Genomic DNA, 13,748 nt, shown 5'->3' on the forward strand with positions numbered 1-13,748 from the left:
AAAAATGAGGTATTTATTCAAATAAAATAAACCAATTCTAACTGATCCATTACTCTTTTGCCTTAACATTGCTGTCAACTTCGGGTGAAAATATGTGTTCTTTGGAAGGTTAGTGTGTGCGAGAGGATGGTTTAATGATATGTATATCTATTCTCTGTGTTTTCCTTAGAGGAGACTATGTTTTAATGAAATGAAAAGGGCAATGTTTAGCATCTTAAATATGTGGTTATTTGTAAGTAAGTACTAAAATTCAAAATAAAACTCAAACATTAATTATCTGGTACTTAAATAACTCTTTTTTATAGTCCATAACACAATAACCAAGATGCAGTGACTGTATCATAGCAGATAGTTACACTGCTCTACACTCTTTGCAGGTTTGCAGGCGAAGGACTGAGCAAAATGGTCTCCAGCACTGCAAACATGTAGACAAAGTGAAGGACAAGGGATGATCCTTAGAAGAGACCCCAAAGAGAACCTGGACAAGCACAAATTCTAAGGTAGCTTCCTAGAGTCCACAGCAACACCAAAATCCCTGACACTAGAATCTGGCACAGCAAGAAATAGTACAGAAATGTAGAAAGGTCTTGTGCTGGTTTGAAACTGTTATGTACCCCAGAAAAGCCATGTTCTTTAAATCTGATTCCATACTGTTGGGTGGGATATTGTTATTAAGTTGTTTCCATGGAGATGTGACACACCCAACTGTGGGACTTTTTGATTAGGTGGTTTCCATGGAGGTGTGTCTCCACCCATTCAAGGTAGGTCACTTAACTGGAATTTTTTTTTGAGGGGGGTGCATGGTCTGGGAATCAAACCTGAGTCTCTCACATGCAAAGTGAGTATGCTACTGCTGAACTACCCGTGTACCCTAACTGGAGTTTTTTTTAAGAGGGAACCATTTTAGAAAAAGCTTCATAGTTGACATGGACAGAGACATTTGGAGATGCAGGAAGAAAATATCCCTGGAGAAGCTGTTTGAATCCAGAAGCCAAAAGACCAACAGAAGCCAGCCATACGCCTTCCCATATCAGTCTTTTGCGAGTCAAGGTATGTTTCTCTGGATGCCTTAGTTGGACATTTTTATGGCCTTACAACTGTAAACTTGTAACTTAATATGTTCCCTTTATGAAAACCAACCCATTTCTGGTATATTGCATTTCTGGCAGCATTAACAAATTATAACAGGTCCTAATATGAATTCCAGCTCAGTGATCCTTACTAGCTTAGGCAGGTTCTTGGCCTGTGAACCTCAAACCCCTTATGCGAAGTGGGACTATAGTCCCTGCCTTGTAGGGTCCTTGTGAGAGTTAAGTGAGGTAAGGAGGTAAGGAACCTGGCATAGGGCCTGGAACATAATAGAAGCTCAGTAGAGGATCACTGTCATTATCATTACTACTCTTGGAGTAGGGATCTTAAGGGATCAACAATTACGGCCCTGATATAAATCTGTTATTTGTTGTCCAAGGTACAGATGAAGCACCAAGTCTGCTACAAACTGCCTGTTCAACCTATTATTATTGCATTTATGTGTATGGCCAGGCATTGGCAAAGATCTAGCGGTTAATAATGTCTTACTTGTTTGAAAGCAGCCTCAGGCTACTACCTCCAATGCCAAGTAGGTTATGAGACAGCTCATCCATATTTGTACTGCTTTGAAAGAAAAAATATTGTGGAACTTGAGTACCTTTCCTCTCAGGAAAGTGGGAATCTGTGTTTTGTTTAGTTCTGTTTTTGTTTTTGTTTTAGGAACAGGACTATCACGGATGGCATGGACCTAACCTTTATTCAGCAGCAGAATAAAGAAAGTGACCCTGGATGCTACACTTAACATTTCTCGTTTCTTATCTAGGCACCTGATGGAGCAAGTAGCATTTTCTTAAGTTATTCCACAAGTTCCTCCTCTTTTAAGGCCTGCAAGTGTGCTCTTTCAATAACTGCACCTACTCATGGTCTGAGCCAGGCTTCAGAGAAACAAATGGGGAAATACCTAACAATATATATGTGTTAGGTCAAAAGACAAATGATGGAAGCCCAGGATGCTTCTGTTCAGGATCCTCAGTTTCATTTCTTAGGACATATAGTGGGATAATTAAGAGCATGTACTCAGGGTTTACATAGACATTACTAGCTTTACAGCCTTGTTAAGTCACTTTATCTCTGTGATTTTCTTTCCTCACCTATAAAATGGGGATATCAATGTTTTTCTAAAAGGGTGACTGTAAGGATTTAATGAGTTCATGCAGAAAAAGCACTTGATTGTCATTTATTGTTAGCCTCCGTATAAAATTTAAAAAAATTTCAGCACCTGAATCTTAGAGAAGAAGAGGGTGTAAGTCTGTTCAAATTCCAGGATGTGATTCCATTGTGATGGTTAGAAGATTATGCACCCCCAGAATATATGTTCTTAAAAACCCATTCCTATGGTTGTGGACCTATTGTAAGTAGGATCTTTTGGTGAATAGGATCTTAAGATGTGGCCTACTTCATTCAGGGTGGGTCTTAATCCTCTTCTGGAGTCCTTTATAAGAGAATGAAATTCAGACAAAGAGAGAAAAAGAAATGGAAGCAAGAAGCTGAAAGCAATGAAATCTAGAAGAGAAGGGATAGACCAGCAGACGCTGCCATGTACCTTGCCCTGTGACAGAGGAGCCCAGGATCGCCAGCAGCCATTCTCCAGGAAGAAAGAATCGTCATGATGAAGCTTTCAATTAGACGTTTTCATGGCTTCAAAACTGTAAGTTCGTTAGCTAATAAATTCTCATTGTTAAAAGCCAAACCATTCTATGGTATCTGGTTTTGGCAGTTTAACAACCTAAAACAATCATCAGACACATTAGCTTTCAATTGGATTCTAGAACAAATTTTCATGCCTGTTTTTTCCCACCTTTTTGTTGGTATGTCAGCAGTGGCAAGGTGCCAAAAGGCAAAGAACACACACATATTCAACAACAGTCCTTTTGGCAAGGTGTAAATGTCCTACAGGACTAACCTTCCCCTAAACCACCTTATACTATGGTATATAACCATAGGAACTCAGAGGCATACAGTATGAAATGTATGTCTTCATGCCTGCTGGCCACAGTTCAGTTACTGCTCCTCTGTGGGAAAAATTAACTCTGGTAGTCAGTTCATCCATGCAACGGCTGTGCAGGAGCAGCACAGACCCAGTGTGGTAAGGTGAATTATGTACACCAAGAAAGGAAGACATGTTCCTGTACGTGTGAACACATTTTTAAACAGTATGTGTGAATATATTAAAGTGAGGCAGGGTGTGGTCTAATTTGTGAAGAGGATCTTCTAAGACATTATTTAGGTATGGCCCAAATAAATCAAGGTGGACCTTAGTCTGTATTACTGGAGGCCTTGTAGAGAGAGGGTCATACAAAGGCAAGGGGTCAGAAGCCAGAAATCAGTGCAAACTGGAGGGCAGGCACAGGAAGAGACCAAGGATATCACCATGTGATGGAGGACTATCACCAAAATGTGTCTAACTCCAAGAGAAAGAAAATTCTGCTAATATCTTGATGTTGAACTTCTAGCCTCCCAAACCACAAGACAAAAAAATCACATTGCTTAAGCCAACCCATTATGTGGTATTTGTCTAGCAGTCTAGCAAAGTAAGACGACCAGTTTAATTAGTAGTTAAATGCAAAGGATTTGGTCTCTCCCACTACATTAAATGTGATAATACACATAAAGGTGCTCATTAAAGATAGTGACTATTATTACCATTGTTATCACTTACTAGTTCAGGGAAACAACATCAGGCCATGCAGAAGAAAGTGGGGAAGCAAGTTTGTTTTCCTTTTTTTTTTTTCAAATCTTCTTCTATTGAAGCCAATATTCCTAAACATTTCCTATATATTTTTTTTATAGTTTCTTCATTCCTTCCTTGACATTTGAAGCCATAGTTTCTCTAAAGGCTCCTGTTTTTGTTTTTTTGAAATCTGTCTCTCCCTAGACTCTCCCAAGCATCACAAACCACTTAACTATCAGAGTTGTCCAGGATTCCTTATGTCCCCTGATTGAGCATCAGTATATATACATCATAGATACCCTTATCTCCCAGTTCCGGAAAGGCCTTGCAGATTCCCAACCCATAGTGATTTACTGGGGTGGAGAGGAGGTACAAGTGGCTGTGAGAAGTGATGTGCTTACTGCCATGGGAACCTCAACATTAGAGTGAGTAAATGACCCCCACCTTAGCAACACTAGTTTCAAAACATGGACTGCATTGTGAGATCGGAAGCTTGATTTTACCAGGCACATTTCCAGATTCTGTCTACTCCTTGTTTGGCGTAAGTAAGAAAGAATAACATTGGCAACAGCTGCTATTTCTCTGGTGAATATCAGCAGCTGGAGTTTAAACAATTTCTTGTTTAAATAGTAGGAAACAGCAAAACTGATCTAGTCTTCCTGATAATCAAGGCCAGTTACTGAGGAAATTATTAAACCATTTAAAGAAAATCCACATAAAACTGAGGATGAATAACCTGTAAAAGTCTAAAGAAGCTGCCTCAAATTACTATGTTCCTTGGGGTCTTAGGGTTACCTCATAGGTGCCTCGGGGGTTGCCTGGGGATGGGGGTGGTAAGTTTTTGTGTATCTGTGTGCAGGCATGTGCATGCCCACACCTTTGCAAATCCATTAGGAGGAAGGGGAAGGAATGCAGATGAGTCTCCCACCCTTACTCTGGATGGATTGGGGGAGGGAGGTGCAGTCTATGAGGGTCACAATGTCGTGATGTGTTTCTGCAGGGGATTCAAGCTGAGGGATGAAAGCGATTTTTTTTTTTAAGAACCAAAAAAACAGAACAGAAAGGCAGAATATTACTTTAAAGCCAAGAGCACATTTTTATGATTGCCTTGGAAAAAAGCAAGAACTTAAAACAAAACCAAATGTTTTCTCAAGCAAAATGTTCCCGTTGGTCACTCGCACAAAAAGCCAGGCTTACCTTGACATATTGAATGAGGCGCTCATTTACATTCACTTTATAAGTCTGCAAGCCCAGTTCCTTAGACAACCGTAGGATTCTGTTCTGGGTTGGTCCCACATAAGCTCCGCCAACATCTACGTAATTAACATGCTCGTTCTATAAAAAGAGAAAAAGTGGTCAGACAACTTTAGATTCAACTTGAAAAACATTCATCTTAAAAACAGTTTATATTTTTAAAATGTAAGTGTACCTTCCATTTCCCTTATAAAGTGCAATTAGAAATAGACACCCTTTCTCCTCCACTCAAGAACTGGGGCACAGCACTGTATAATACTCATCACTATGCAACCCCATTTGCATAATTATTGGTGAGGCATATTCAACAATAAAATGCCTAAGGAATAAAGAAAACTATAGTACATCCTCTCAGTCTAGTTCTTTCAAAGCATTTAAGTTATTTTGTATGCTTTCCTTTTGGATTACTGCGGGAGGAGTCACCCAGAGATAAAAAAGCCTAGTTCCCTCATGTTTAAAAGATGAAATCTTAAAATCAATCCACATTCATGGGCTCTTTATACTATTTTAAAACACTTCCAGGAAAGGATGCATCATAGGAAAAAAGTACAAAAAGGTATTAAAAAAATTCATATGTCTAGTAAATTATTTACAAGTATACAAACATTCATCCACAAACTAAAATTCTTTACCCTTCTCTCTTAAATGCAGTTCTACACTTTTTTTTCAGCTTTTTAAGCACATTTCCAGATGAAATGTGTTTAATCAATAAACAATGTTGGTGAGCTACAACTTCCCCATGCTTCTGTAAATAATTTCTTTTGGTATATAAATTGGCCTGTTCTTCCTCCATCTAAATGCATTTGCTATAATATCAATCTATTTTCTACATCAATCATCACCAGTGGTATGTTGGTAAAGGTTTGACAAGATCTCCAGGGGAAGAGAAAGCCCCGATTTGTAGCATTTGCCAGTTTTTATGGTATAAACACTGCCACCATGGATGATCTCAAGCTTCACCAGTGGCTTGAAAAGTTTCTGAAGACTGAACAAAAGTTGGCTTTTTCTGGCTCCTGCATACCACTGACACCAATTAATTTCCCATTTTTAAGAGTGCTGGACAATGGGCAAACGTTCTCCATATTAGTTAGGAAGTTTGACTTTAGTAATTTTTTTTGTTGTGAAATATATAATACGTACAAAGAGTATATAAAATGCATCTGTATAGTTTAAAAGAAAATAATTTAAACAAACACATAAAAATCACGTAATCACCATATAGCTTAATAAATAAGAGTCCCAATAACACTCTCACATGTTCAATTTTACTATGCAATGCCAAGTCTATTTCCAAAACAGCGTCACCATTTACACACCCACCAGCAGTGATGAACCTTTCCATTGATCCATATTCTCATCCAGATTTGATAATGGCAAATTTTCATTTTTCCAATTAGGCAGGTGTGACTTTCTCATTGTGGTTGTGATATTACTAATGAGATTGAGCATCGTTTCATGAGTTTATGAGCGATTTGTGCTATCTATTTTATGAAATCCTTGTCGTGTCTTTTGCCCATTTTTTTCCCTTCAGCCATTTCTCTTTTTTTGTATTTAATTCATAGTGTATATTAATTTACTCCTAATTCTATTGCTTTTCCAATTATATGTGGTGCAAATATCCTCTTCCATATTTGGGCCTGTTTTTTCAATTTTTTAATTTATTATTTTTTTATTATTATTATTTTTTATATTTTTTTTGCATGGGGAGGCACCAAGAATTGAATCCGGGTCTCCGGCATGGCAGGCAAGAACTCTGACACTGAGCCACCATTGCCCACCCAATGTTTTATTTTTTAATGTTATTTTCTGGTGAACAGACTTTTCCAACTGTGACGTTACCTGATTACTCAATCCTTATTTTCATGTTTCATGCCATCCATATCTTCTTTAATAAATCCTTTCCTATATCTGATGTTATAAAGATATTACCCTATAATCTTCTAAAATTTCAAAGTTTTGTCTTTCATATTTAAGTCTTTAATCCATCTGAAACTCATTTTTGTGGGTGACATGAAGTAGGAATTCAATTTCACTTTTTGACATCTTTGACAAATTGATCATAACAACTTGGTAACTAATCCATTTGACCTGCAAAGCTTGCTCTGTCATAAATTAAGTTTTCATATATGTATAGTTTTGTTTCTGAGCTATATTGTTTCTTAATATAGTTTATTCGCCCCACGAAGCAGTACTAAACTACCACAATGTCTTAATTACAGTAGCTTAATAATAAATATTGGTATCTAGTAGCATGGGTCCTCTCACCTTTCCCTCCTTAAAAGCATAAGATATTCTTGTTGTTTGATCTTCCACATACATTTTAGAATTAGCCTGACAACGCTTGTTGGGATTTTGATTAAAGTTGGCTTACATCTATAGGTTAATTTATAGAGAATTGACATCTTTAAGATATTGAATGTTCCTATAAGATTATAATATAACTAACCATTTTTAGGTCTTCTTTAATGTATTTCAAAAACTTATAATTTTCTCTAACAGAGCTTGCACATCTTTTACTATATGATACCTATGGAGTTTTATTTCTAATTACTCTTGTGAAAAGCATGGTTTTAAAAGTACAGTCTGTAACAGTAATGAAGGGGATATAATGGAGGGGCATCAGATTCTTGTTGTTTCTCTTTTTCATTTCTCTTCTTCTTCTCTCTTTGGGGAAGAAATCAAAATGTTCTCATATAGATTGTGGTGGTGAATGCATAACTATGTGATTATACTATAGAGACGTAGAATGGTTCAACCTCTCTGGAGGGCAGTGTGGTGGTTCCATTGGAGGCTAAGTATAAGGTTGTCATGTGATCCTGAAATCCCATTATTAGAAAAAGATTTGGAAGAATGGAAAGCAAGGACACGATAGGTATTTTCACCCTGATGTTTATGGCTGTATTATCATGATTCACAATGGATGGAGGTGGCCTAAAGGTACAGTGACGGATGAATAGAAGGGCGAAATGTTGTGTACACCTATGACAGAATAATGAATGGTTTCAGGAAGGAATTGCATCATGTAGCATGTAACTAAGGGAAAGAACCTTGAAGACATTATATTGAGTGAAATAAGCCAGAAAAAAAAATGGACAAATAATGTATGGTCTCACTAATAAAAACTAACTATAATGAGCAAACTCTGATAATTGAATTAGAGTGCACAGGTTATCAGTAGATAGAAAGTAGACAGAGATTGGGCAATTGATGATTAAGGAGTACAGAATGCTCAAATAAGTCTCATTGTAAAAGTTCCTAGATTGTAAGCTCTTACAACAGTCACGTCTATTCCTGAGTTTTATCTGTTATTTCTAAATTCTGAGATGCTGTGTTCTTTCTGTATAATTTGGTAGTTGCCTGGAACTTTGGGTATCTTTGGGACACCTGAGACTCAGAGTTAGAGTTCTGCATCTCTGAAAGTCACCATTACTCCATACAGCAACTGTTAAGAGAAGCTGAAAAAAGAGATCAGACTCCAATGAGAGATATGTATGAAATGGACCTGGTGAGTACTAAGGTAAATCAGAATACAGGGTAAAGGATGATACTGCCTGTATTTTAATACTTCAACCTCTGTGGGAGACCAAAGGGAAAGATGTTTATTTGGTCCAAAATTTAAATTTTCTGTAGCAAACTACTTAATTTAATCTGTCTGATTAGTTTATTTGAACAATCTAATTACATGGACCCTAGAAGAGAAAATGAGATCTTATTATTCTGTATAGGTTAATGTAATACCCAGATACATACCAGAGTATTTGGGACAGAAAATAAAAATATATTTGCAAAGTCACCTTGAAGGACTAGGGAAAAAGGTGGAACTATTAAACTTCCCCACTTGGGGAATTCCTGATATTGACTCAGGTATTAAGGCAACCAGTTTAGTAAGCCAAGCCCTCGATCTTGAGGCTTGTCCTTATGAAACGTATGTCTGCAATGGCCAAGATATCCCTGCATATAATTGTCTAAGAGTCACTCTCAGAGAGCCTCTACTTTTGCTCAGATGTGGTCCCTCTCTTCAAGCCAGCTCTGCAAATAAACTCACTACCCTACTCCCTACATGAGACATGACTCCCAAGAGTGTAAGTCTCCCTGCTGATGTGGGACTTGACTTCCAGGGATGAGCCTGGCCCTGGCATCATGGGATTGAGAATAACCAAATGGAGGAAAAGAAATAGAATGAAATAAAGTTTCAGTGGCTAAGAGATTTCAAATAGACTCAAAAAGTCATTCTGGAGATTAACCTTATGCAAGCTTTAGCCAGATATTTCAAACTACCACAGCATGCCTTGCCCCCACCAACAGCATTCCTGAAAACCTTAGGGACTGCCCTGGACTCTAAGCCTCTATAAAAGCTTTTTTTTAGTAAGTTTATTTTTTCATAAACTTAGGGCATCCAGATTGATCCTAGGCCAGATAAGTCTTGAAACCCAGAGGTACCAGTCTTTCCAAGAATAGCAACCAGGTTCATTCCCCTATCCCATAAGGTCAACACCCGTTTCCAGCAAAAAAAAGTTAAAATGGTCCTTGCCCAGATATCTCTGAAGATTGAGAGAAAGATTAAATAAAAGTAAGGAGGCGTAAGTGAAGAATTAGTATTTAACAAAGAACTGTGACTGCTGACTCACTACATAGATATTTTGTTTTAGAGTTTAGTGTTTTGGAGTGGCGAGAAGGAAATATCTGCGGTTGGTGAACCGTAATCTTGTAGCCCTGATCTTTGATACTGGTTGTATAACTATATTGTAAAAAAAAAGTCAGTTGCCCATGTTTGTATGCTTCTACCTCTGGATGTTTCGCTTTGTTCCACTGATAGAGATATATAAACTACATATACATAGTTTGGAACAAAACACTGATATATATATATATATATCAGTAATATATATGTGAATTAGTAATATATATGTATATCATGGATATATATGTCAATGATAGACTATCTTAGTTAACCTATTTCTATTGTAAGTCTTAAAATTAGGTAAATAGCAATACTAGTGGTGAATAAGAGGGAGGGGTAAGATTTCTCAATAAAAATACAGTAAAAAAAGTTACAGTCTAACTGCTTCCTTTTCTGGTGGAAAGAAACACAATTTTTAAAAAATACTTTTTTATCCAAGAAAATTGCTAAATTCTCTTATTAATTCTAATAATTTGCATATTCTCTTGAATTTTCTTCATAGACTGCCATATCAACTTAAACAGTGCTATTTTTATTTTCTTTCTAATCCATATACCTTTGGTTTATTTTTTCTTGTCTTAGTCTTAATGCACTGGCTAGGATTTCCAAGACAATACTGAATAGAAGTGAGAAGAGAAGGTATACTTGTTTTGGTTCTGGTCTTGAAGGGGTTCCTTAATATATCATTATTATTAGTATTGTGTTTGTTCTGGTTTTTTTACAGATGCCCTTTATCAAGTTAAGGAAGTTCTCTTCTATTCCTACTTTGCTAAGTGTCTAAGAAATCCCACCACACTGGCTGTTGAATTAAGAATAGATTACAGAGGACAAGGATGAAAGCAGAGAGATTAATTAGGAGGCTATGGTAGTAATCTGGCCTGGAGATGACTGTGACTCCCACCAAGATGGGAATAGTGTAACTAGTGGAAAGTGGGGAATTTTGGGTATATTTTGAAGGCAGAGCCAACCTAATTTCCGGGAGAATGACTGTGGAATATGATACTGTTTAGGATGACTGAGTTTTACTGAAGTTCTGATATGGGGAAAGTTGCTAGAGTAAGAGTCCTCATGAGGAAGATCAGAAGTTCAGTTTGGGGCATGTTAAGATTCCTATGTCTGTTAAACACCCAAGAATCTAAAGATTTCTAAATTGCATGTCAGGTCAGCAGAGTATATTTCATTCAGCACTTTACTTATTCAGGGTTTTCATTCTGCCATAATATCAGAAATGCTCTTTTAATGTCTTTGCCATATATAATCCTTACTTTCTATTTTGCTAACCATTAGTGCTGTCTTCCAAACCTTCAACAATCTCCAACATCCTTACTGAGATTGGAAGAACAAAACTGGAATCTGTGCTCTAATAAACTGCCTAGGCTTTCACAGAGACTGCAAGAGGACTCTAGGCAGTTTACAGACATGATACCTTTAGAACACTATCTCTAAAGTAGAGAATCTTAAGTGAAGTAGTGAAAAGTATGAAAGGCATTGTATAGAATACTTCTCTGCCAAATACAAGCATTCTAAAGAAGGTACCATAGGTTCAGCATGAAGATACTAGAACTGTAATACTATATTCTGCTGTGCTGCACTTGTCTTTGGGGTTTTGATTTAGATCTCAGTACTCAGCCTTAGAAGAGGAAACAGTCAGCCATATTAGGAAACTAACACACTGTGCCTGTGGTGGCTCCACAAGCATGTCAACCTTATTCAGTCAATCCTAAAGAGTTATGGAGGAATTACATCAGGAATAATTGGGAAGTTATGAACTAATACATCTTTCTGAATAGCTGCAAGGTGACTACCAGGTTTGATGTTTTGATAATTTAAAAATTCAGAGCAACTTTTAATAGTTTCTTCTCCCCAAATTATCCTAAGTGATTATGCTATTAGAAGCAATTCTAATAATAGTTAATTCAGTGTCTTCTCAAATACAAGTTGTCCGTGATTTTTAAAGTTTCCGGTTTTCTCCTTCTATTCACTTATAATCTTATAAATGTTATGTCCTAGTTTCTAAGCATTTCAAAGATTCCTTCCTCTCATACCCCTGTAGGAAGTATAATATGATGCTCAATACACAAAACAGTTCCTGTGTGGTGCTAACATATACAAATGATGCAACATGGGAAAGGAGCCTGGGGCAATAACACTGATGGAGATAAACATGCTGGAGTTCTCATTTCCTTCATACAAAGAAAGTTGTTCTTCATTCAGCATCTACCACATGACTGATGCTCTATTGAATAACCAAAATATTACAGAGATAAAAAGTATGGCTAAGGGACAACTTAATAACTATCTCCAAAATGAAGGAATGTTTTTCAGAAAATGAAAAAAGAATCATATCTTATAAGGTCACACTGACAGACTATGCAATCCTTATTTTCGCTGTAACACACAGCCTTCAATTAGAATTTGAAGTTGGAAGGGAGTTTTGAGTACATTTAGATTGCATCTCATTGCCCAGATGAGGAAATTGACATGTGAAGTGTTAATAGCGCTTACCCAAGTATGGCAGTGTATCAGATCAGTAAAGGGGCTGGAATCCCGGTCTTCTCACTCCCATACCTATACAGCATCCCAGTGAACTACGACTGAGGAAGTACTCAGAAATTCTCCAAATAAAAGAAATCTGTATTTGCATTAATCTAAATAAAACACATATTATAGAGTAGCACTTCTCAAACTTTAAGGTGTACATGAGCCTTCTGGGGATCTTGATAAAATGAAGATTCTGATTCAGGAGATCCGGGACGGGGCTTAAGATTCTGCATTCCTAAGAAGAGCTCAGAGGATGTTTAGGATTTGGGACCACAGACCGCACTTTGAGTTTTGGGTAGCCAGGCTGTGGAGCACATCTAAAGCTAAGTAAAGTGAAAATGGGCCTAAGATACAACCCCATAGCTCTAAAAAGGTAAGAAGCAAATGACAGAAAGGTAGCGCAGCCTGGTGTGGTGGAAAAAGCTGGAAAAATATGCTAGTTCAGATAGTGTTGGCTGGCTATTATGATAACCATTCACATCCCCTTTCCCATGCCTGCTTCTATTATGCAGCCTAAAAATGTTAAACACTTGTTTTTCCAGGTTTTCTAGCATCTACAGAGCTAAAGGCAGCCATGAGACTGGTCAGTGTGACTAAAAGCAAATGTCTGGTAAAGGTAAAGCTTTGTTACAGGTAAGAGTGTTGTTGCCCTCTTATTCTCCTTCCTACCTTGAATGGGAACTGGATGCTTAAGGGCGCAGCATCCATCTCGTTACCACCAAGCCATAAGCCAACATGCCAATAAAGTCAGGGCAGAAAGAGCCAGAAACCTTGATGACCAAGATGAACCCCTGCACCAGCCTGGACTATCTGCTACCAGACTTCTTATAAGAAATAATTAAATACTTGTGTCGCTTAAGCTATTGTTATTATCATTGACTAAGCCATTATATATTAGTCTAACTGATACATTTTCTAATTGGATTGTGGCTTCCTCTCCTTCCAGTCATTTCAACACTCTGTTTTTGTCCTACTGCCAATCCCCCAGCCTTCAAGGCTCTATTTTTTGCACGTTAGCAAGAGTCTCATTAATGACCTTCTAATCACCAAATATAAGGCCCTCTTTTCTACCCTTATCCCATGTCAAATGCCTGTATCATTTGACTCCATTTATCATTTCTTTCTCTTTCCCCACTGACTTGCAGAGCACTTCTCCTCTGCCTCTACCGCTTCTCTTTGGCTCCTCTGCCTCTGCACACCCTTAAATCTGCATGCTCCCCAAAGTTGCATCTTTGGCCTTTTCTCCTTCTCACCTAACATCCTCTCCTCTGTACTCTCATCAGCTCCCACAGATTCAACTACCTGCAACCATTCCCTTGAATAGGGGTAAACAATAGTTAAGGTGTGTGTTTTCAGAATAGTGATATAAGCCCAAATATAAAAAGGCAGTGGTATAGCAAGAACTAGGCTCCATCCTCATACCTAGCCAGACTCTACCTGAGCAAAGAGTGCTTCTGGCAACAGCACTTCTCTTAGGAAACAAGAAGCAAGGGAAAAGTTGCACAAAAATAT

General features: G+C 37.6%; 1 protein-coding gene across 3 annotated transcripts in view; it reads right to left on the reverse strand.

Moving 5' to 3' along the window:
• MAOA (monoamine oxidase A) overlaps positions 1–13,748 on the reverse strand; it is an 88,893-nt gene that overhangs the window by 52,626 nt on the left and 22,519 nt on the right. For all 3 annotated transcript variants that reach the window (XM_077145616.1, XM_077145617.1, XM_077145615.1), the window contains one exon: positions 4,958–5,095. In XM_077145616.1, coding sequence (XP_077001731.1) covers positions 4,958–5,095 — 138 coding nt within the window. The remainder of the gene's footprint in view (positions 1–4,957; positions 5,096–13,748) is intronic.

Source organism: Tamandua tetradactyla, chromosome X, assembly GCF_023851605.1.
Source record: "Tamandua tetradactyla isolate mTamTet1 chromosome X, mTamTet1.pri, whole genome shotgun sequence".
Lineage (NCBI taxonomy): Eukaryota > Metazoa > Chordata > Mammalia > Pilosa > Myrmecophagidae > Tamandua > Tamandua tetradactyla.